Consider the following 24,520-nt stretch of genomic DNA (forward strand, 5'->3'; position numbering starts at 1 on the left):
TCCAGCGGATGTTGGCAATTTGATCTCTGGTTCCTCTGCCTTTTCTAAAACCAGCTTGAACATCAGGAAGTTCACGGTTCATGTATTGCTGAAGCCTGGCTTGGAGAATTTTGAGCATTACTTTACTAGCATGTGAGATGAGTGCAATTGTGCGGTAGTTTGAGCATTCTTTGGCATTGCCTTTCTTTGGGATTGGAATGAAAACTGACCTTGGGGCCTCATAAATCCCCAGAGAAGCCAAAGGGGCCACCATAACAGCTCTAGGAAACAGGTCTCACCCACTCCACCTTTCTAACCTAAGCCATAAATTGAGGCTGAAACTGAACTACAAGAAAGCCCTGGAAAGAAGCATGTGGAAAGCTGGGTGAATCTGTAAAGGAATACACCCAGTGGGCAACAGGCCAGCCTGTGGCACACACAGAACAAGCTGTGCTGCTGCGGGCACTTCTCTCTATACTGGAGGTGGAGGTGTCTTAAGCATGTTCAGACTCCTTGTAGGTCATATGTAGCCTTGTATCTCTGATCCTCACCTACCTGTGCTCCGCTTCCAGAGAGTGCGAGAGGCCCTCCCCGTCCTCCTCCACAGGGAGCGCAAGGCCGTTCTGGTGGCAGCCTTCCTCCCCGCTTTCCTTTGGTTCAGGTGTGCTGTTGTCCTCTGACTGGGGGACAGGAAGGGAAGGAAGGGCACATTTAGTTTAATAATCTATTGGGGCAAGGTAAGCCATCTAAGAGATTAAGGAGATGCTTTCTACCTTGGCCCACAGGTTTTCCCCACTTATAATGCAGAAAAACACTTATGTTGCCCCAGAAGAACCCACAGTCTTACATCTTCCAACTTCTCACACTCTCTGCTCTCTGAGAAGTCTCCATTCCGGTCATCCTTCAGAGTCTTCAGAAACTCACTCTTCCTGTCAGTAGTTCGGCGGGTCAACTTGGTGAGACGAGAGGAGCTGATCTCAATCGGAGGAGTGGTGCTGGCGGGACTCTGGGCAAACACCACAAAATAGGTTGCTCCTGGCAGTGAACGTAAGTACTGGGATTCTCTAGGCCACTTCTTCATGATACTGCTTTCCTGAATCTGGCAGTCTGTTTATTACGGTCTTTTACCAAAAATAAACTATCGTTTTCATTTAAACAGAGTTCAGTTCTGCAGTTTTTACAGTTAAAACCAGATGGTTTAAATAGCACCTCTCTGATCTTTCTCCAGAGGCAAGCATAATGCCAGTCTACCACAGGCCAAAGACCCCACCCAGCTACCATCTATCTTTGGATGCTAATGGGAATCACCAGTAAAGAAATGACTCTGAGCTAAGAATAGCTACAAAGGAAATAAAGTTAGAGCTATACATACCACACCACTTGTCTCAGTTTAAGTAAATGGGGAATGCCAACTTCAGAAAAAAAAGCTGTTTTCCTTTATCCTCACTCACCTCTTTGGGAGAACTTAAAACTACACCACCAGCCAGTACTACTGGTTTGGTAACAGAGATTGGACTGGTAAAAGCAGACTCTCGGCTAGAGGAAAGGGGTCCTGATTTGTGTTCCATTCTGTTAGCTTTCCACGCACTGGCCTACACAGGAAGAAAGAACAATCAGTCAGAACAGCACACAGACAGAAGCAGCTCAGCTTGTAAGATCACAAAGCAAAGAGTGAAAAGTTACATGGGAATATTACGTGGAATGTTGTGTAGGAATATGAAAGCTCACCTGTCTCAACACATTTGGGAGGTACACAACCTTGAAGGGAAAAGGTAGACAGGAATCAGAAAAGCCATGGGATATTAATAGGTATAGAGAGCTCTCGTCCAATAAGCCTGAGAGATGCTAGGCTGAATGTAGTCCCACAACAGGTTTCTTTTACTGTGCTATTTCACAAAGCACTTTCATATATGTGAACTGAGAGGCAGATATAATCTACAGTATTTTCTAAACTCATTTGACACCCCAATTTTTTTTTTTTAATGGTGTGTTGTATGTTAACCTTTGATGTAACCCTGACAAACCTCAACCCTCACAAAGTACATCAGAAAAAATGTTGTTTTCTAGGAACTCTGATGGCAGGAGGCTAGTTACAGGACAGAGTGGGAAATATAAATGGCTGGATGATCCTGGTTTAGTCCAGAAGCTCTTCCCTTGCTCCGTCTTATGGGGTCTGGGCCCATTCTGTCCCTCTGGCCCTGGCCCCAACTCAAATGGCAACATAGTGTAGCTAGAATACTCATTTTCCCAAGTCAAACAGCCCATCTGAGGCACATCACTGAAGTGAGGCTGAAGAAAGTAAAAAAACCTGTTTTTCCAAAATGAAACAATTAGAAACAAAAGACCTCTAGGACAAAAGAAGGGTCTGAGTGAAAACAGCTTCATTCTTCTTATTAAAGAAGATACTGTAGGCTTTAGGAAACGTAACAGAGTTATCTACCATATACCAGATACTTCTTGTAGTTTATTTAATCCTTAACCCAATCAGATATAATTATGATGTTGAATTTTTACCAAGAATTATACTGACATTTATGTCAGTTGCTCAGTCATGTCCGACTCTTTGAGACCCCGTGGACTGTATCCCACCAGACTTCTCTGTCCATGGGATTCTCCAGGCAAGAATACGGGAGTGGGTTGCCATTCCCTTATCCAGGTATCTTCCTGACCCAGGGATTGAACCTGGGTCTCCTACAATGAGGACGGATTCCCTGGAACCACCAGGGAAGCCTGTACTGACATTAAGGAAGTTACATAATTTGTCCAAGGTTACTCAACTGGTATGTAATACTGTTTTCCACAGTGCCTCCAAAAACAACATGCAAGCCAATAAAAGAAAGAAGCAATGACCCAACTAGAATGGAGATTAATTTTTTTTCTTTCACTGAAGAAAATCTAAAGATGGCCGCTTATTCTGGCCAAATATCAAAGACACAGTTTCCCAGAGGTGTACAGGGTCACCAGATACCTTGTCTCTGTTAATACTGTACATTATCCACCCTTTAATCAATCAGTAAAATAAAGGAAGGGGAAAAAAACCATTAAAATGAACCACATATCAACCATTTTCTTTTTAAAGTATCCTCTCCTTCCCTCCAAACCAGTCTCAACTCTCCACCTCAAACGATCACGCCTTTTCCTACTAGATGGAAGTCAGAAGTCACTATACCCAAACTCTCCCCAACCCCCTTCTTTGCATCTTAAGTTCCCTTAATGGCTCCACCCTCCCTTTCTATCATTCTACATGTTTGTTCTCATTCCTTTGTGAATTTATCAATTATTTCTCCTTTGTATCTTTAACTTCCTTTCTATTAAGTTGAAGCTAGGGGGAAAAAAAGATCTATTTTCCTTTTTACTACCATCCTTTCATTGCCAAACTTTTTTGCACAGGTCAGTACCTGCTTTCACTTGCTCATTATTACTATTTAATTCCCTGTAACACACACTTCTATCCCCATTTTAATAAAACAACTCTTTCAATGAGTAAGCAAAAATTTTGTCTTCATATTACATTCAAAAGCCAGCTTTAAAAAGTCTGTTTTTGTAGAAAATAAGAGATTGCACTTTACCCATCTTTTCTGAACTCTTTTCCCTTTTTTGGGCTTCCCTGGTGGCTCAGATGGTAAAGAGTTTCCCCGCAGTGCAGGAGACCCGGGTTTGATCCCTGGGTCGGGAAGATCCCCTGGAGAAGGAACTGGCTACCCACTCCAGTATTTCCTTTCTCAATTTCCTGATCCTTCATTCTCTTCTCACCTCATAACTCCTTTCAGTCTTTTCAGTGGGTGTAGGCATACTCAGTACTCGCCAACTGGAATCTGTTCCCAGGTGAACTTACTTAGAAAAACTAGTTATTTGTTAACTGTCTAATCATTTAAGTTGTTAAAATCATGTAGCTGATAATATGACCCCTAAACTCTCACCTGAGTTTTTATAAAGACCTCCATCACTTGGCTTTAGTCTTCAAGTCCCACCACTTCCTAACTACCTGCCATCCATACTTAACCACTTATCTTTTTCCAAACACGGCATGTTTTGCCCCTCTCCCTTTTTTGGGTAACACAGTTCCTCTGCCTTCAATGCCTCACCTACTTGCTCCCTAACAAACTCCTACTGTTATAAAACTACAGTTTGTTGACTACTTCAGTCAGTCCAGTTCAGTTCAGTTGCTCAGTCCTGTCCGACTCTTTGCGACCCCATGAATCGCAGCACGCCAGGCCTCCCTGTCCATCACCAACTCCCGGAGTTCACTCAGACTCATGTCCATCGAATCTGTGATGCCATCCAGCCATCTCATCCTCTGTCGTCCCCTTCTCCTCCTGCCCCCAATCCCTCCCAGCATCAGGGTCTTTTCCAATGAATCAACTCTTCGCCTGAGGTGGCCAAAGTACTGGAGTTTCAGCTTTAGCATCATTCCTTCCAAAGAAATCCCAGGGCTGATCTCCTTCAGAATGGACTGGTTGGATCTCCTTGCAGTCCAAGGGACCCTCAGGAGTCTTCTCCAACACCACAGTTCAAAAGCATCAATTCTTCGGTGCTCAGCTTTCTTCACAGTCCAACTCTCACATCCATACATGACCACTGGAAAAACCAAAGCCTTGACTAGACGGATCTTTGTTGCCAAAGTAATGTCTCTGCTTTTCAATATGCTATCTAGGTTGGTCATAACTTTCCTTCCAAGGAGTAAGCGTCTTTTAATTTTCATGGCTGCAGTCGCCATCTGCAGTGATTTTGGAGCCCAGAAAAATAAAGTCTGACACTGTTTCCACTGTTTCTCCATCTATTTCCCATGAAGTGATGGGACTGGATGCCATGATCTTCGTTTTCTGAATGTTGAGCTTTAAGCCAACTTTTTCACTCTCCACTTTCACTTTCAACAAGAGGCTTTTGAGTTCCTCTTCACTTTCTGCCATAAGGGTGGTGTCATCTGCATATCTGAGGTTATTGATATTTCTCCCGGCAATCTTGATTCCAGCTTGTGCTTCTTCCAGCCCAGTGTTTCTCATGATGTACTCTGCATAAAAGTTAAATAAGCAGGATGACAGTATACAACCTTGACGTACTCCTTTTCCTATTTGGAACCAGTCTGTTGTTCCATGTCCAATTCTAACTGTTGCCTCCTGACCTGCACACAAATTTTTGAGGCAGATCAGGTGGTCTGGTATTCCCATCTCTTTCAGAATTTTCCACAGTTTTTTGTGATCCACACAGTCAAAGCTGCCAATACTATATTCCAAGTACTTAGAATGGCATGAAGTCTGACTCCAAAACCAGAATTCTCATCTTCCTCTTTTTTATCCTTTATCAAGAAGGAAAGTATTCTGGGGCAGTGTAAACAGCCCTAGCTGAAGTCAGACAAATCTAGTTGAAGAATCCTGACTCCATAATTTTTTTTAGGATTTGAAATAGCTCAACTGGAATTCCATCACCTCCACTAGCTTTGTTCGTTGTGATGCTTCCTAAGGCCCACTTGACTTAGCATTCCAGGATGTCTGGCTCTAGGTGAGTGATCACACCATTGTGGTTATCTGGGTCATGAAGATCTTTTTTGTATAGTTCTTCTGTGTATTCTTGCCACCTCTTCTTAATATCTTCTGCTTCTGTTAGGTCCATACCATTTATGGCCTTTATCATGCCCATCTTTGCATGAAATGTTCCCTTGGTATCTCTAAAGAGATCCCTACTCTTTCCTATTCTATTGTTTTCCTCTATTTCTTTGCATTGATCGCCGAGGAAGGCTTTCTTATCTTTCCTTGCTGTTCTCTGGAACTCTGTATTCAACCTCACATTACATAATTTTGTACATCCTAGGATTAAAGTAATATTTTATGCAAAAGGCCTAGTGAATGTCCTGGAACATAGGAAGATGTCAACAAATGGTAGTACTTCCTTTCTTTGTCACTTCAAAACCCAATTCAAATATGACCTCATCTGTAAAGACTCATGAGGACCCTCTCCAAGAAGGCAGTACAATTATTTTTCATATCTGTCTCTTCACTATATCTCAAAATAAACCCTTTGAGATTGTTTTTGTGCCTCTAGTGACATATAGCTTTTAAATACACAGATCCTTAATGTTTAATAACTGTTAAACAGAGAGAAAATGAATGAATGGATACATCCACATCTGCCTATTAGTCATCTCCTCTCCCCGTAGTAGCCTACATTCAAGAGTCCCAGAACCACTCACATCAACTTCTCCCTGAAAACTCTGCATTCTTTCTTCTCTAACTTCAGTGAAATGGTTCCACAGTTATCCCAGTTTCCGGGGGAAGAATGCTCAGTGTCCTGTTTTCTTCCTCTTATTTGCTCCCCACTGTGTGCCATCACCACCCCTCTTCTCTGTTACTTGCATCACATCCCTGTTCTGGCTTTACTGCCTTTTGCAAAGGCAGTTAACAGCAGACTTTACATTGGTTTTCCTATCTTCATCTTTTCTGAACTCAATTCTCCACAACAGGGCTAAACTGATCTTAAGCTCTGTGTTATGACTTTTCTCCTTGTCACGTCTTCACCCACAGAAGATGTGAGACCCCTGAGGCTATGACTTTGTCTCACTTATTTTCTTATTCTTCTTCTACAGTTTAACATAATGTTTGCAGATATTCCCAATGAAGAAACACTTATGAAAACTTTTTAAACTCTCAGAAACCCTTAAAAGACAGGCAGTACTACCTTCATTTTATATGATGCAGTTGAGGTTCAGAACATTAGAAACTTGTTCAAACTTGTATTATAAAGAAGGACTTAAGTGTTATCTGCCTACTCGAAAATCCTGCTGTTAAATTTCCATGCTGGGTTCTTTCTTTATAGGAGTTGCTCTCTTGACTGAATTCACATTCTTTCCCTTCTGTATCAAAAGAAATTAATATTCTGCTGCTGCTGCTGCTAAGTCGCTTCAGTCGTGTCTGACACTGTGCGGCCCCATAGACGGCAGCTCACCAGGCTCCCCCGTCCCTGGGATTCTCCAGGCAAGAACACTGGAGTGGATTGCCATTTCCTTCTCCAAAGCATGAAAGTGAAAAGTGAAAGTGAAGTCGCTCAGTTGTGTCTGACTCTTAGCGATCCCATGGACTACAGCCTACCAGGCTCTTCTGTCCACGGGATTTTCCAGGCAAGAGTACTGGAGTGGGGTGCCATTGCCTTCTCTGATTAATATTCTACACCCCTTTTAAAAATAACAACACTTGTCAATCAGTGTATTCTTCTTGGGTCATGTTCCTTTAATGACCTTTCAAGTAAATTTAAAGTTGTCCCCACAGGCTTCTTCCTACAGATTTTCTTCATCCTTTCACTTAACTGTTCTAGCACCTATATTGTTTCCTTTTACTGTCAAGTTTCAAACATGCCACTACCTTCATTTCCACCCACATAACTATAGAATCCTCTGAAATCTTGTTTTTCAGCCCTACACTACTGTCCTAAAACCTTAACTCAAAGTCACCAAAAACTTTCTAACTGCTCAGGTGCAAACCCCCTCTTTTCCGTTATTGCCCTTGTCAGCAGCAACTGACAAATGCTGACAACCCTGGCTGCTATCTTAAACTCACCCTCGCAGATTTGTGAAAGCATACCATTTTTTCTATGTCTGAGTACAATTTCTTAATCCTATTAACTACGTTGTTATTTTCCTAATATTTATCAAATAATAAGCATTTTCCCAAGTCTTATTTTCCTATTCTTTACTCTTCTTCTATCCTCTTTCCCTTGGTGATCTTCTCTACCCTGACAAGTTTCATTATCACTAGGATAATGACCATCAGTTCTGATATTTTTCCAGTACTACCAGGCAGTTAGAATGGTTCATTCATTATCCCTCAAATGTGCCCACTGTTTCCTATTTTCAAAACATTTTACTTAACCACCTCTTCTAATCTGTAGTACTTTCCAGACTTTTTCCTGACTACCTAAATCTTGACTATCCTCTAAAAATCCATTCAAATTACATTTTTTCAGTAAAATTTCCCTTCATGGTTGTAGTCTAAGCTGATCGTGCTCCTCTGAATAATGTAAAGAGTGTTTTAATTTAGTTGTTCCAAATCTGTTTAAGATTTGTTTCTAGGATTTGTTATTTTATTTCATATACAATCATATGACCTTATACTCTTGTATCTTGTCATCCCAATTAAACTTTCAGCTCATGGGGGCTCAGGACCAATGATGTACTTCTCTGTGTTGGTCTTAAAACCTGTGTTTTGAGTTTCAGTCGTGTCCGACTTTGTGACGCCCCATGGACTGTATCCCACCAGGCTCCTCTGTCCATGTAATTTTCCAGGCAAGAATACTGGAGGGGATTGCCATTTCCTCCTCCAGGAGATCTTCCGGACCCAGGGATTGAACCCACGTCTCCTGCACTGGCAAGACAGATTCTTTGCCACTCAGCCACCAAGCCTAAACAAGTGTTGGTGCCTAGAGAAAAGTGAATTAATGCTCACTAGTATTTTCAATAACACAGTAAACTCTGTTTCCTTGCAGTGGCTACAATTTATTCAAGCAATTATTGTGTGCCTTTGTGAGAATGCTAGGGATACAAACATGAAAAAGACCTGAAACCCTTAAGGAGATTACACCCAGTGAAGAAACAGATACAATAAATGTCAAGATTAGAGACAGAATGCTATTCAATCAGCTACAAGGCTTAATTAGATCTTTAGACGAATGTATGGCAACCCACTCCAGTACTCTTGCCTGGAAAATCCCATGGACGGAGGAGCCTGGTAGGCTGCAGTCCACGGGGTCGCTAAGAGTCGGGCACAACTGAGCGATTTCACTTTCACTTTTCACTTTCATGCACTGGAGAAGGAAATGGTAACCCACTCCAGTATTCTTGCCTGGAGAATCCCAGGGACAGAGGAGCCTAGTGGGCTGCCATCTATGGGGTCACACAGAGTCGGACACGACTGAAGCGACTTAGCAGCAGCAGACGTATGTGATAGAAAAGGATTCACAGAGAGGATGACATAAACAGGAAGGAAAATCTCCTAGGTAAGAGAAAGAAAGGGCAGTAACATATAAAAGATAGCTTGGGCTTAGACTATATAGAATTATACATGCCAATGCTAAGGAGTCTAGACATTGTATTATAACATCAGTGGTTGCTTAGCTATGACCCATGGGCCACAACTGGCTTGAGGCCTATTTTTATATGACCCATAAGCTAATTTTTTTTTTTTTTTTTCATTTTTAAAGGGTTGGGGAAAAAAAGAAAAAGAGAATGTTACCAAAAGGTCATATGTCATTGTGTGACCAACAAAGCCTAAAGTATGAATTATCTGGCCCTTTACAGATAAATTTTAGCCTGCCAGGCTTCTCTGTCCATGGAATTCCCCAGCCAAAAATACTAGAGTGGGTTGCTATTCTGTTCTCCAGGGTATCTTCCCGACCAAGGCATCAAACCTGGGTCTCCTGCATAGCAGGCAGATTCTTTTACATCTGCCACCAGGGGATCCCTAAGTTATCCAACCGCTGCTATACTGATGGTATGGGATCACTAAAGGGACTTAATGGGAAAGGATGGGATATATTCAAACTGCTTTAGGATAACCATTCTGACAGTTCAGTGGAAGATAAATACAGAGAGATGAGGCAATAGAAGGTACACTGAAATAATAAATGTGAGATGACAAAGACATAGGATATCATGGAGGAAAAAATTGACACAGACTTTGTAACTGCTTGGCACAGGGGAATGAGTGAGGAGGAGGAGGAATGAAGCAGCAGCCATGGTATTCAGCTCACTGATAGATAAATGTTGATATTATTAATGAAAACAGCACATCAAGAGAAGCAGGTTTATAAGATGAAGCTAGAGTATGAGAGGCCTACTAAACATGTAGTTGACAGCAGTAGAGAGTTTGGAGACAAGAGTAAAATACTATACATATAAGTTAGTGGTACCAAATGAATATCTGGTGAGGGACTCAACAGGAAAAAACAAATTTACTAAGTTCTTATTTATTCATCCCACCTTTGCTGTATAAGGTTCTGAAACTGATTCCAAATCATACCTTGGATGGAGGTGGTACAGGCTTAGGAACCAGGTTCTTATAGACACTTGGAACCATGGTTGACGATTTGTTTCCATTTGCATGGTGAGATCCTGGTGAGGTGAATGCAGCAGAGAAGGCAGCAGCAGGATCTTCTTTGGAAACTTTTTTGATGACTAGCATTTTGGAGGGTTGCTTGGCACTAGGTGGGTTTTCTGTGAAACACAACAGTGGAGAGCAAAAGAATGTCAAACCTTTTGGTTAACACACAGCATAGTTCAAATGAAGGCCTCACTTTCAACGAAGAGCTAAGAGTTGTGACTAAGTGACAAACATTTCCTGGTGTGCACTTCATAGATATTCTCAAGAGTGACACTACTCAGGAACCATAAGAACAAAGGCAGTATGTCAAACACTTGATTCTAAATTCATACTCAACCAAAAAGCCCGAAGATACCAGCAATCTTTCAGGCGTATAACATGCCTCATGTGCAGTGTGATCACTCAGGCATATACCAAACAAGAATATATCCAAGGGTAGCAACTCCTGTCAGCATGAGAATAGAGAGAGTAGAGAAAACTGGAAAAAGGAGTCTGCTATGGGACCTTCTGATGAGGCGAACTGGAGCAAAGCTATTCATTAACAAAAGGGAAGTGGTATAGCAACTGCCCTTAATCCCGCAACTCAGAATCCAAACCCAGTATTTAGATACACTAAAGCTGTCCTAGTAAGATGCCTGGCTACTGAATAACACAGGAACTAGGAGAGTACAATTTGTAAATGCCAAACATCCCAATGCTACAGAATCAGGTTTGGTTTGAAATACACTGATTTGTCTAATAACTTTTTATAAAGCTAGTTATTCCCAACATATACATATAAATGTGTGTATTTATAGGTTTTCCCCTACCTACACAACAATCATCATTTATAATTGCCAAAAACAAGGATACCACCACCACAGTCAGCAAACAGAACCTGGCTGAACAAAATGTTCTATAGGATGTGGTATTATTTAGCCTATCAAAGAATACTTTAGAATCTATTTGCTTAAAATCTGCTTTCAAATTCAGGGTTCTACAAGCTCTCAATTGTCTTTATTCTGACTCCACTACCTTTACATCCCAATGGTATTTTTGGGGCGGGGGTGGGGTGGGGGCAGAGTAACAGTTAATAGGTGTTAGTTACCATGTGCAAATGGATGAGATGAGAAACCAGAGATAAAGAAACAAACAAAAAAAGAGATAAATTTTTCTCCTCTCCCTGCTAATAAGATAAATTTAAAGTTTTGCCTTTAAAATGGCAAATCTACCTACCCCACACTCCAGAAGGGGTCCCAATAGGTCTGCATGGCTGATTCTGTTTGCCAGCTTCTGGATTCAAAGAAGGCTAGGAAAAAAGGGTATATTAATGATTGATATAGAAAGCTAATCATTTCAGCACTTTTTGCAAAGTAGCCTTCATCATGGAACCTATCAAATAACTATCAGCAGCACTTATTTAACTCTATATTCAGAATTAACAAACAGATATTTTGAAATGCCAATCAATAGGTCTTACATTAATCTCAGGCTCTTGTGGCTTTCATTTCCTTTAATATAAGAGGAGTAAAAAATTAAAAAAACAAAACAAAAACACTGTGCAAATTCTCATCTTCCTATAGGATATATATATGCCAACTAAGGAGAAAGCTGAATGAACAAGAAAGTATATCACTTTTTTCATATTTAAAGAGCACAATCTGGTCAGTGAAGTGTGTAATATCCACAGCATTTTTAATAAGACTGCTTTAGGGCAGAGGCACCTCATGTGCTAGGACTGTGCTGGGAATTTACAAAGGCCATTAAGAAGAATCCTTATCCCCACAAGGGACACGGTTTTCCTAAAAAGATAAACTTGCAGCCGAAAGCACAATAAAAGGTTACAGGTGCTATGATAAACGTTCACATTAGGGAAGGAGTACTAAGGAAGGAATAGTCAATTCTACTAGAAAGAGAAGTTCTATCAGAACAAGTTTCATTAGAGGAGTCCTTAATGATGAACTCCTAGGCTGGAAAATGGGTGATTCCAAAACAGAATGCTCAATGAACACCAAGACAGGAAAAACATGAAAAAGAATCAAATACTCAGAGATCTGCACACAGTTCAACATCAGTGCTAGGGAATGAGAGGACCTTTCTTTGGGGAAAGAGATGTCTGGCAAAATAGGAAAGTGCCAGATTGTGGAGCAGTTTTAAGGGAGGTTGAATCTTATTCTTTAGGAATGGGGCTATAGGATCCCCTTGCCCATTTTTATTTTGGCAACTACTTGCTGGTTTTGTTTTCTCCTTAGGAGATACCTAATGTCTGGCTGTGCTTCTGTTTCTGTGGTGCAATACAATGATCTAATTTTATCATCCTTTCTTTATAAGCTAGTATATATTCTTCCACTATTCAGTGGTAGAATTCATATGGAAAAGATAGAATACATGCTTGTTTCTAGGGTGGGGTATCATTGTGAACTCACAGCTTTGATCATATTTAATTTTATTTAAGGGCTTCCCTGGTGGCTCAGTGGTAAAGAATCTGTCTGCCAATGCAGGAGATGTGGGTTTGATTGCTGGGTCTAGAAGATCCCCTGGAGAAGGAAATGGCAATCCACTCCAGTATCCTTGCCTGGGAAATCCCACGGACAGGGAAGTCTGGCAGGCTGCATACAGTACATGGGGCTGCAAAAAGAGCTGGATATGACTTAGTGACTAAACAACAATGGAAATCAAACACTTGAAATTATTACCCTTAATTGATGCATGAAACATCCCAAGTTTGGCCAGTGGGGAACCTCTTCAATTTGGCTTCTGAATCCTTTTGATACAAGCCTAGCCATCTTTATTTCTTTACTATGTAGTATAACAAAACATTCTAAGCTTATCTTATAAATATCCTGTCCAGAAATGGCATTTCAAGACCACGATCTGGGCACTAGGGACATTATTATGGTACTGGTCATTGTGTTCAGTACTTTTTAGTGGACAGAGCCTGGAAATGCACAAACATGTGCATATACACACATTTTGAAAGATGAAATACCTCATGGCTTAGTGATATTTCCAATTCAAATTGAGGGCCTTGGGCTTTTTACTAAACATCTTCTATTTCTATCTGTATTTCCTTTCTTATACCTCTGATTTTCAAGGATACAAAATATCAACAATATGATTAATAAAAATGATCTTACACAATGTTTGTGACCTTTATAAATGAAGATAAGTGTGACACAGTATAAAATGCTTGGCTCACATTTTCTTTGCTTGAGTATCCAGTTAATTCACTGGCTTGGGTTATAAAGCTTTGTTGTCAAAGTATATCTGATTTTTTCTTTGTTCTAAGTCACTTGTTCTTTGTGTCTTGATATACAAAGGATGACTGGTCTGGCTGTCCTTTCAATTTGTAGTTTCAAGTCTTACTATATTTCATAAAATTATTCTTGAATTACACTTTTTAGCACTTACATTTTTCATTGTTATTCTTTTGAAGGGTGAGTTTTTGGATTTTTTTTGGTCAAATTACCGCATCTCTTTTTCAATTCTAAATCTCAATCTGTTTCAGTTTCATTTAAAGTTTCCTTTAATTCTTGGAAAACACTACTGTTTATTGTCTTGTGCTCTTTGTTTAGTCTTCATTTTTCTGAACTTTTATTGTTTCTTTCCCAAGTTCTAGCACTGCGAATTTTTCTGGTTATGTTTTTCTTGTACCATTTATTCAAATTGTAAAATAGCAGGTTATGGTTCCTATCTGTATTGTGCACATCTTGCAGGTGTACTTTGCATGGGCTATAGAAATGATATTCTGTTCCTTACTATCTTGATCCTTTCATGTTGTTCCATTTTTATGTGATCAATTTTTGTGAATGTGGATCAAGATAGCTTTGTTATATCACTCTTATAGCTCTCTCTTCTGTTGTTTCCATGGAGTGCTCAAAAGGACTATGGCATACTTTCTTTGATATCCTAGCTCACCACCCCCCTCCCCATGCATTTTATATAAACCTCTTCTTCCCTTTGTCTCTATTGTCTGTCTCTGCAGCTCAGTCTGGATTCTATTTCCAACAGTTTTGTTCTCAGTGAGGGGCTTTTGTTTTGGAAGGGAGCACTGGCTAGTTATGATTAAAAGGGATAGAACTCTGTGCTGGTTATCATTTTACTGCCTCTTGGTTCCAGTCATCCTTTCTGCTTGTTCTATGTAAATTTATCTGGGCACTTTAAAAAACTCCCTTTGTTAATTTGCTGGCATGGTAATTTCGTCAGTAGATAGCAAGGACAGACTTCTGCTTCTTGCTCCTGTGTGCTCACTCAGCAGACTCCTGCAGCACCCTGCTCCTGCTCTAAGCTGGGTTCTAAAGTACAAGTGAGTGCTGACTTGAGTGGTTTTACAGCACTGACATCTCCCATGAACAGCTTTATGAGGTACTCTAAAGGGCATATTTCCAGTATGTTCCCCAAAGAAGCACCTTACCAACTGCTCTGCCATTCAGTGAACCACAGCTAAGCCCTTCCAACAAGATCTTGATCTCAATCTTGGGAGTGGTGATGGGGCAAGAGAGCACTCTTGGGCACTCTGTCTTAGCCCTAGGGTCAGTGGCAGCTCCTTGTATCTGCTAATTCGCTACCTTAGAATTCTATATATTTAAAAAATATATTTATTTGGCTGCATCAGGTCTTAGTTCTGGCATGCAGGATCTTCACTGTGTCATGCCAGAATCTTTTGTTACCTGCCATGCATGGACGTTAGTTGCAGAGTGTGGGCTGTCTAGTTGTGGCACACAGGCTTAGTTGCTCCACAGCATGCGGGATCTTAGTTCCTCAATCAGGGATCGAATTTGCATCTCCTGCACTGCAAAGCAGACTCCTGACCACTGGACCACTAGGGAAATCCCAGAACTCTGTATTCTTTATATTATTTAGAGTTCTCTTTACTTCTTGCTAGCCAATCACTCATTACCATATCTTGTTAAGTTCTTTATGTTAACTTTCCTTGGTCAAATTACTCAAAGATTTCTCTCTCCTAATCAATCCACTTAGACCCTTCAAACCTTATCCCAGAATACCTCTGTATTTACTAGTTTTGGGGATATGGAAAACCGCCCCTAATTTCTAGCTGCTGTTCTCAAATGTTCTCTAAGCTTTCCAGAACAATTCCTGGCTCTTATGAAAATCTGGGGATGCTCGATGCCCTATTGTTTCCTTCAGTTTCTCCTGCATAAATGCTAATACCTAATTATCATTCAAGTTTTATAGCTTTCAGTAATTTGCCCCTATGCTGCAATACCTCACTTTATTTAACTGTAGGTGATGTCCATGTAGTTTCTGGCTCTTCAATCCTGTAATTTCAGACTTAGAAGTAATACAAAGAATTCCTATACATCATGCATTTAGAGTTTCATGTCTCCTGCTTGGCTGGCAGACTTTTTACTACTGACACACCTGGGAAGGCTTTCTAGAGTGTCATATAGATGGAATCATGCAGTATGTACTCTATTGTGTAAAGTTTCACTGAGATTCGTCATGTTTCATCCAGTCATTCTTTTTTTATTACTGAATAAGTAGTCCATTAAGAATCCATCTGCCAGTGCAGAAGACACAAGAGACTAGATTGGGAAGATCCCTTTGAGTAGGAAATGGCAACCCACTGCAGTATTCTTGCCTAAAAATTCCATGGACACAGGACCCTGGCAGGCTACAGTCCATGGGGTTGCAAAGAGCACGGCATAGTATTAAGTAGTCCATTACATGACTACACCACAATTTTTCTATTCCTGTTTCTACATTTAAATTGTTTGCTGGGAATTCTCTGGGAGTCCAGTGGTTAGGACTCCATGCTTTCACTGCCGAGGGCCTGGGTTCAATCCCCGGTTGGCGAATTAAGATTCTACAGGCCACATGGCATGGCCACCAAAAAAAAAAAGAAGTTTCCAGTTTTGTGTTATTATGAAAAAAATTACAGTAAATGTACATAGACTTCCATGCCTCTTTAGTAAATACACAGAAGTGCAAGTACTGGGTCACCAGATTTATGTTTAATTTTATAAGAAACTGCCAGATTTTCCTCTTCCCAAAATGGTAGTACTACTATACACACCTACATGAGAGCTCCAAGTACTCAAAAATGTCACCAAAGTTAGTGTTTTCAGACTTTAAATATTAGCCAGTCTGTTCAGCAATATCTCATAGTGGCCTTAATTTAAATTTCCACACTTCCTTTATGACTAATGACACTGACCATTTTTTCATGTGCCTATTGGCCATTCTTATATCTTCCTTGTGAAACATTTGTTCAAATCTTATTTATAATTTTAAAATACTGATTTGTAGGAGTTACTCACATTATGGCTACAGGCCCCTTTTCAAATCTATGATCTGCAAATATTTTCCTGAGTCTGTGAGACAAGCAGAAGTCCTAAGTTCTGATGAAGCCCAATTTATCAATGCTTTCCTTTATGATTACTGCTTCCTAGGTCAAAGAAATCTTTTTCAAAAATCCCCTATGTGAGAAAGATATTCTAAGTTGTCTTCACTTCAGGCTTTACCATAGGTCTATAAACCATCTCAAATTCATTTTTTATATGCTAGGTGATAGGAGCAGAGAAGATATATACCCATACCTGTGTGTGTATGTGTTAGTTGCTCAGTCATGTCCAACTCTTTGCGACCCCATGGACTATAGCTCGCCAGGCTCCTCTGTTCCTGGAATTCTCCTGGCAAGAATACTGGAATGGATTGCCATTCCCTTTCTCCAGGGGATCTTTCCTACCCAGGGATCAAACTCGGGTCTCCTGCATACAGGCAGATTCTTTACCATCTGAGTCACCAGGGAAGCCCGATCTATACCTAAGAGAAAGTATAGGTATAGATGGAGAAGCCATCAGAGAAGCTACCCTAGTCACTCAACTGGTAAAGAATCTGCCTACAATGCAGGAGACCCCAGTTTGATTCCTGCATCAGAAAGGTCCCCTGGAGAAGGGATAGGCTACCCACTCCAGTATTCTTGGATTTCCCTGGTGGCTCAGATGGTCATGAATCCACCTACAATGTGGGAAACCTGGGTTGGATCCCTGGGTAAGGAAGATCCCCTGGAGAAGGGCATGGCAACCCAATCCAGTATTCTTGCCTGGAGAATCCCCTGGTCAGAGGAGCCTGGCAGGCTACAGTCCATGGGGTCTCAAAAGAGTCGGATACGACTAAGCACACACACACTTGCAGCGTCTATACCTATATATAGATAGATGAACAGTTCCAGCGCAATTTGTTAAAAACATTTCTTTCTCCACTGATTGGCTTGCTTTGGTACTTCTGTTGAAAATCAAAGGAACATATTAATGAAGGTTTATTTCTGGGTTCTCTATTCTGCCGTACTATCAATCTATATGCATAATAATGTCATATCATTTTGATTAGTGTTGCGTTATACAAAGTCTTCATGTTAGGAAGTATAAATCCTCCAACTGTTCTTCTTTTTCAAGATTGCTTTAGATATTCTAGGTCTTTTTATTTCAATATAAGAAAGCATGCTTGCTGGGGTTGTACAGTCCATAGAACTGATGTCCTAACCATGTTGAATCTTCTAATTCACAGCCTTCCATTCAAAATGTATCTCTTATTTAGATCTTTAATTTCCCTTGGCAATATTCTGTGGTTCAATATTAAAGTCTCTCACATCTTCTGTTAAATTTATTCCTAAGCAGTTTTCAAAGGCTTTTTAGAATTTTGTAAAAAACCCTCTGTATACATATAAGCTGTTGAGTTCTTATCTGTGGATTCAATCAATTGCAGATCATATACTGCAACTATAGTATATACTACTGAAAAAATCTCCATACAAATGGATATGCAAGCTTGAACTCTTGAACAGCATGTTGTCCAAGGTTCAACTGTATATAAAAATACGACTTAAAAAAAAACTAACGCTGTAGCCTAAAACCTTGTTAATTCGTTAGTCTTTACAATTTATGTAAGCAACCATGTCACCTGTGAATAGAAACTTATTTCTTTCTGTTAATTTATAATGCATTTTCTCTTTCTTGCCTTACTGCACTTGTTAGGATCTCCAGTACAATGCTAAATATAAGTAGTGAGAATATACATGTTAATACTGCTCCTGGAATTAAAGGGAGCTCTGCTCTTACTGGAGAATTTGGTAAGACTCAAAGCCATGGCTACACTGTTGTACCTTCTCAGAATCCCTTCTCTCCACAAATTTCTTACTCTCAGATTCCACACACATTAAAGCCCAAATCCTACAAGACTACCCTCACACCTGGCTCCTTCTTCAAGGAACAGTGTACCATGCATCATCAATTCATTCTCTTATCCTTGGAAGGTAATATCAAACTGCCAGGAACAAAGCTCTCAACCACATTTACTAACAGCTACCATTTAAAAATATATGTGCCAGACTTTTCTGGCAGTCCAGCGGTTAAGAGACATTTCTACTACAGGGGGCGCAGATTAGATCCCTGTTTTGGGAACTAGGATCCTGCATGCTGTAAAGCATGGCCATTTAAAAAAAAGAAAAGAAATTTTATTCTTTCTTGATATATCCCATTCTTTTTCAACTAATCACTTCTTAATCCCCCTTACTGCTATTCCACACACCTCCTCTCTGAATATATTACTTTCCTTGGATGATTTTGTCCATTCATAAATCTCAACTACCACCTCTGTTTCCAAAGGCATACCTCTAATTTACCTCACCCATCTCTTTGGTACTAAGACTTCTTTATCTTCTACCCTTCAATTCTGCTCCTCCTGCATTTTCTTTTCAAATGATTACTTCAGTTCAGTTCAGTTGCTCAGTCGTGTCTGACTCTCTGCGACCCCATGAATCGCAGCGCACCAGACCTCCCTGTCCATCACCATCTCCCGGAGTTCACTCAAACTCATGTCCATCGAGTCGGTGATGCCACCCAGCCATCTCATCCTCTGTCGTCCCCTTCTCCTCCTGTCCCCAATCTCTCCCAGCATCAGAGTCTTTTCAAATGGGTCAACTCTTCACATGAGGTGGCCTAAGTACTGGACTATCAACTTCAGCATCAGTCCTTCCAATGAACACCCAGGACTGATCTCCTTTAGGATGGACTGGTTGGATCTCCTTGCAGTCCAAGGGACTCTCAAGAGTCTTCTCCAACACCACAGTTCAAAAGCATCAACTCTTCGGCGCTCAGCTTTCGTCACAGTCCAACTCTCACATCCATACATGACCACAAGGAAAAAACATAGCCTTGACCAGACGGACCTTTGTTGGCAAAGGAATGTCTCTGCTTTTAAATATGCTATCTAGGTTGGTCGTAACTTTCCTTCCAAGGAGTAAGCGTCTTTTAATTTCATGGCTGCAGTCACCATCTGCAGTGATTTTGGAGCCTGAAAAAATAAAGTCTGACACTGTTTCCACTGTTTCCCCATCTATTTCCCATAGTGATGGGACCAGATGCCATGATCTTCGTTTTCTGAATGTTGAGCTTTAAGCCAACTTTTTCACTCTCCTCTTTCACTTTCATCAAGAGGCTTTTGAGTTCCTCTTCACTTTCTGCCATAAGGGTGGTGTGATCTGCATATCTGAGGTTATTGATATTTCTCCCGGCAATCTTGATTCCAGCTTGTGCTTCATCCAACCCAGAGTTTCTCATGATGTACTCTGTGTATAAGTCAAATAAGCAGGGTGACAATATACAGCCTTGACGTACTCCTTTTCCTATTTGGAACCAGTCGGTTGTTCCATGTCCAATTCTAACTGTTGCCTCCTGACCTGCATACAAATTTTTGAGGCAGGTCAGGTGGTCTGGTATTCCCATCTCTTTCAGAATCTTCCACAGTTTATTGTGATCCACAGAGTCAAAGGCTTTGGCATAGTCAATAAAGCAGAAATAGATGTTTTTCTGGAATGCTCTTGCTTTTTCGATGATCCAGCAGATGTTGGCAATTTGATCTCTGGTTCCTCTGCCTTTTCTAAAACCAGGTTGAACATCTGGAAGTTCACGGTTCATGCATTGCTGAAGACTGGATTGGAGAATTTTGAGCATTACTTTAGTAGCGTGTCGGAGAAGGCAATGGCACCCCACTCCAGTACTCTTGCCTGGAAAATCCCATGGATGGAGGAGCCTGGTGGGCTGCAGTCCATGGGGTCGATAGGAGTCGGACACGACTGAGCGACTTCAGTTTCACTTTTCACTTTCATGCATTGGAGAAGGAAATGGCAACCCACTCCAGTGTTCTTGCCTGGAGAATCCCAGGGACGGTGGAGCCTGGTGGGCTGCCGTCTATGGGGTCGCACAGAGTCAGACACGAATGAAGTGACTTAGCAGTAGTAGCAGTTACTAGCATGTGAGATGAGTGCAACTGTGTGGTAGTTTGAGCATTCTTTGGCTTTGCCTTTCTTTGGGATTGGAATGAAAACTGACCTTTTCCAGTTCTGTGCCCACTGCTGAGTTTTCCAAATTTGCTGGCATATTGAGAGCAGCACTTTCACAGCATCATCTTTCAGGATTTGAAATAGCTCAACTGGAATTCCATCACCTCCACTAGCTTTGTTCGTTGTGATGCTTTCTAAGGCCCACTTGACTTCACATTCCAGGATGCCTGGCTCTAGGTCAGTGATCACACCATCATGATTATCTGGGTTGTGAAGATCTTTTTTGTACAGTTCTTCTGTGTATTCTTGCCACCTCTTCTTAATATCTTCTGCTTCTGTTAGGTCCCTACCATTTCTGTCCTTTATCAAGCCCATCTTTGCATGAAATGTTCCCTTGGTATCTCTAATTTTAAGAGATCTCTAGTCTTTCCCATTCTGTTGTTTTCCTCTATTTGCACTGTTTGCTGAGGAAGGCTTTCTTATCTCTCCTTGCTATTCTTTGGAACTCTGAATTCAGATGCTTATGTCTTTCCTTTTGTCCTCTGCTTTTCACTTCTCTTCTTTTCACAGCTATTTGTAAGGCCTCCTCAGACACCCATTTTGCTTTTGCATTTCTTTTCCATGGGGATGGTCTTGATTACTTATTATTCACTAATTCCTTTTGAATAGAAATCTTATTTTTTTATTTTAATTTTTGTAGAAATCTTATTTTTCACCCTTTCTTCTCTAGGTACAATGCCATGGTTTCCATTCTTTAGATTTATCCTCCAAAACAATATTTTTAACAAACTTAATGTCTGTTAACAGGAAAATGGATAAACAAACCTAGTATATTCATACAACAGAGTATTTCCTATACAGCAGTAAAAAAGATACACAGCAGAGTTTCTCAACCATGGCACTACTGACATTTGGGATTGGTTAATTCTTTGTTATAGGGCTGTCCTGTGCATTGTAGGAAACTCAGCAACATCTCTGATCTCTACATACTAGATGTCAGTAGGACTATCTCCAGTTGTGACAATCAAAATTTCTCTAGATATTGTCAAATGTGCTCTGAAGGAGGTATATTTGTTCCTGGGTTGAGAAACACTGATCTAGAGCCCTATGTATCAATATAGACAAATCTCAAACAATTTTAAGGAAATAAAAGAGAACTACGTTGGACACGACTGAAGTGACTTAGCAGCAGCAGACGATGTGATAGTATTCATATAAAATCAGAATCAGGCAAAATTGTATTACAGATTGTTTATGGATACATTCATATATGGAGCTGGTGCAAAAGTAACTGTGATTTTGCACTGCTGAATTTTGCTCTTTGATAATGGAATATATTATTAAATAAATGTGGTAATGTTATATACATCATTTTAATGTGCATATCTTGCTTTATGGCTTTTTGCTAATGAGTTATTACTTGCTGTTTATATTTATTTTAGACCACGGAAATGTGAAATGATATAGACAAAAAGCAAATGTGAGTGATTTTCTTATTCAATTTCAAAATGGGTCGTAAAGCAATGGAGACAACTTGCAACATTAACAATGCATTTGGCCCAGAACTGCTAACAAACATATAGTGCAATGGTTGTTGAGGAAGTTTTGTAAAGGAGATGAAAGCCTTGAAGATGAGGAGTATAGTGGCCAGCTGTAGTGGAAGCTGACAACGACCAATTGAGAGCAGTCATCGAAGCTGCTGCTCTTATACAAGAAGTTGCTAAAGAACTCAACGTTGACCATTCTACAGTCATTTGGCATCTGAAGCAAACTGGAAAGGTGAAAAAGCTCAAGTGTGTGCCTCATGAACTGCCTGTAAATTAGACAAACTGTTTTGAAGTGTCATCTTCTTTTATTCTACACAAGGACGATAAATAATTTCTTGATCAGATTGTGATGTCCGACAAAAAGTGGACTTTACATTATAACCAGCTCAGTGGTTGGCCTGAGCAGCAGCTCCAAAGCACTTCCCAAAGCCAAAGTTACACCAAAAAGGAAAAAAAGGTCATGGTCACTGTTTGGTGGTCTGCTGCTGGTCGGATCCGTAACAGCTTTCTGAATCCCAGCGAAACCGCTGCATCTGAAAAGTATGCCCCACAAATCACTGAGATGCACTGAAAACTGCAACACCTGCAGCAAGCACTGGTCAACAGAAAAGGCCCAATTCTGCATGACAATGCCCGACCACATACTGCACAACCGATGCTTCAAAAACCGAATGAACTGGTCTATGAAATTTGACCTCATCTACCATATTCACCTGCTCTCTTGCCAACTGACTACCACTTCTTCAAGCATCTTGACAACTTTTTGCAAGGAAAATTCTTTCCACAACTAGCAGAAGGCAGAAAATGCTTTCCAAGAGTCTGTCAAATCCCAAAGCGTGGATTTTTATGCTACAGGAATAAACAAACTTACTTCTCATTGGCAAAAATGTGTTCACTGTAATGGTTCCTATTTCAGTTAACAAAGATATGTTTGAGCCTAGTTATAATGATTTAAAATTCAGTCTGAAACCACAATTATTTTTGTACCAACCTAATAGTAAAAAAACATATATGATGGGAAACACTGAAATAAAAACGGTGATTACCTTTAGGGGAAAGAGGAGAATATGGTTAGGGAAGTTTTAACTGTACCTATAATTTACCTCATTTATAAAAGAATGGTCTGGAGCATACTGGGCAAAATGTCAATATTCACAAAGCTAAGTTATGAGTGTACTTGACCATCTTTCTCCACACTTTAATGTACACTTTAGTTCAGTTGCTCAGTCGTGTCCGACTCTTTGTGACCCCATGAATTGCAGCACGCCAGGCCTCCCTGTCCATCACCAACTCCCGGAATATGCCATAAAAGTGTAAACACAAAATAAACCTGCCCTTATTGACCTTGTTCAGGTATGATGTGACTTAGCAGGTGAAGATAACACTGCCTTAAACATTTCTTTCTATTGTCAACTCATTTCTCACTGGAAAAGTCACAGAACTGATAACAGACCTTATCAAACTATGCCAATCAGTAGTATAGTACCAGTTTAAAAAGTACGCTAAGTAACTTCTACCTTACCCCACACCAATTCTCATTTCTCATTATCTTTTTTTTTTTAACTAAAGCACAAAAGAAACTTAAACTACTAAAAGAAATCTTGTTTTCCATGTGCTCAGCTGACTGTGGTCATAATAATATGTATTTTAGGTAAATGTTCAGATAAGATAGAAATTATAACTACAGTTGCTTCATTTAATTGGGTGAAAATTACAAAACGAAATTCATTTTATAACAGGAATACCATTCAACTTTTTTTTTTGTTGCTGCTGGTTTGATGAGGATTTCATCAAGCTCTCAAAGTGTGATAAGCAAGAGAGATTTTGTTTCCTAATCACTACCACTGGTCTTGTTTGAATTTGCTTATTTATTGAATAAATAAAGTTATAATTTAGTGTAGTCATTTTGGACTATTGAGTACTTAAAAACATTCTGGTCAAATACTTAATGTATTGGTATTATAGACTTTTCCAGGAATAAAATTTTAAAGGATGGGCACCTTGAAATAGGAATATCAATAAGTAACATTTAAATTAAGAGCCCTCAGACCATTTGCTAGACTTGGGAGAGGAGGGGCTGAATGCCTAAATTTTACTCTCTAGGTGGCTTTGATAACATGAAATGGGTGTTATAAAAGTGACTAGCTTATCTAATGTGCTACTTAAAAATAATGAGCTGCACTAATAGGATTTTGCTTCTAGTCATATGTGGCTTCTGGGCACTTCGAATGTGTTATCTATATTAAGATGTAGTATAATTATAAAACACACAAAGAATTTTGCAGACCTAGTATAACAAAGAATGTAATTATTTGAAGATAATGACTACAGGTTAAAATAATAATAATGATTTGGATATATTTGGTTAAATAAAATATATTATTAAACTTTTAAAGGTGCACAAAAACTACTTTTGGCTTAGAGGTCAAAAGGCATATAATTCACCACAGAGTAGCATATATAGGCAACAGGTAAAATATTCCTAACTGTGTGTTTCTAATCTTATCACAACTGTCTATATAAGCAAGCAATATCAGAGGAAAAAATCCCTCTTATGATAGTTGGAGAAAGACAATTTAACAGTTTTCCATAAATATATCTGAATATTGAATCTTATAAAACTTAAA

At 39.9% G+C, this 24,520-nt stretch overlaps 1 protein-coding gene across 5 annotated transcripts in view; it reads right to left on the reverse strand.

Moving 5' to 3' along the window:
• Nucleotides 1-24,520, reverse strand: part of GPBP1L1 (GC-rich promoter binding protein 1-like 1) — a 72,997-nt gene that overhangs the window by 4,342 nt on the left and 44,135 nt on the right. For all 5 annotated transcript variants that reach the window (XM_010847861.1, XM_010847860.1, XM_010847858.1 and 2 more), the window contains exons 6-10: nucleotides 11,280-11,352; nucleotides 9,984-10,177; nucleotides 1,431-1,571; nucleotides 827-985; nucleotides 535-659 (exon numbers count right to left, since the gene is read on the reverse strand). In XM_010847861.1, the coding sequence (XP_010846163.1) occupies nucleotides 535-659; nucleotides 827-985; nucleotides 1,431-1,571; nucleotides 9,984-10,177; nucleotides 11,280-11,352 (692 nt within the window). The remainder of the gene's footprint in view (nucleotides 1-534; nucleotides 660-826; nucleotides 986-1,430; nucleotides 1,572-9,983; nucleotides 10,178-11,279; nucleotides 11,353-24,520) is intronic.

This window comes from Bison bison, unplaced genomic scaffold, assembly GCF_000754665.1.
Source record: "Bison bison bison isolate TAMUID 2011002044 unplaced genomic scaffold, Bison_UMD1.0 scf7180017864256, whole genome shotgun sequence".
Classification (NCBI taxonomy): domain Eukaryota; kingdom Metazoa; phylum Chordata; class Mammalia; order Artiodactyla; family Bovidae; genus Bison; species Bison bison.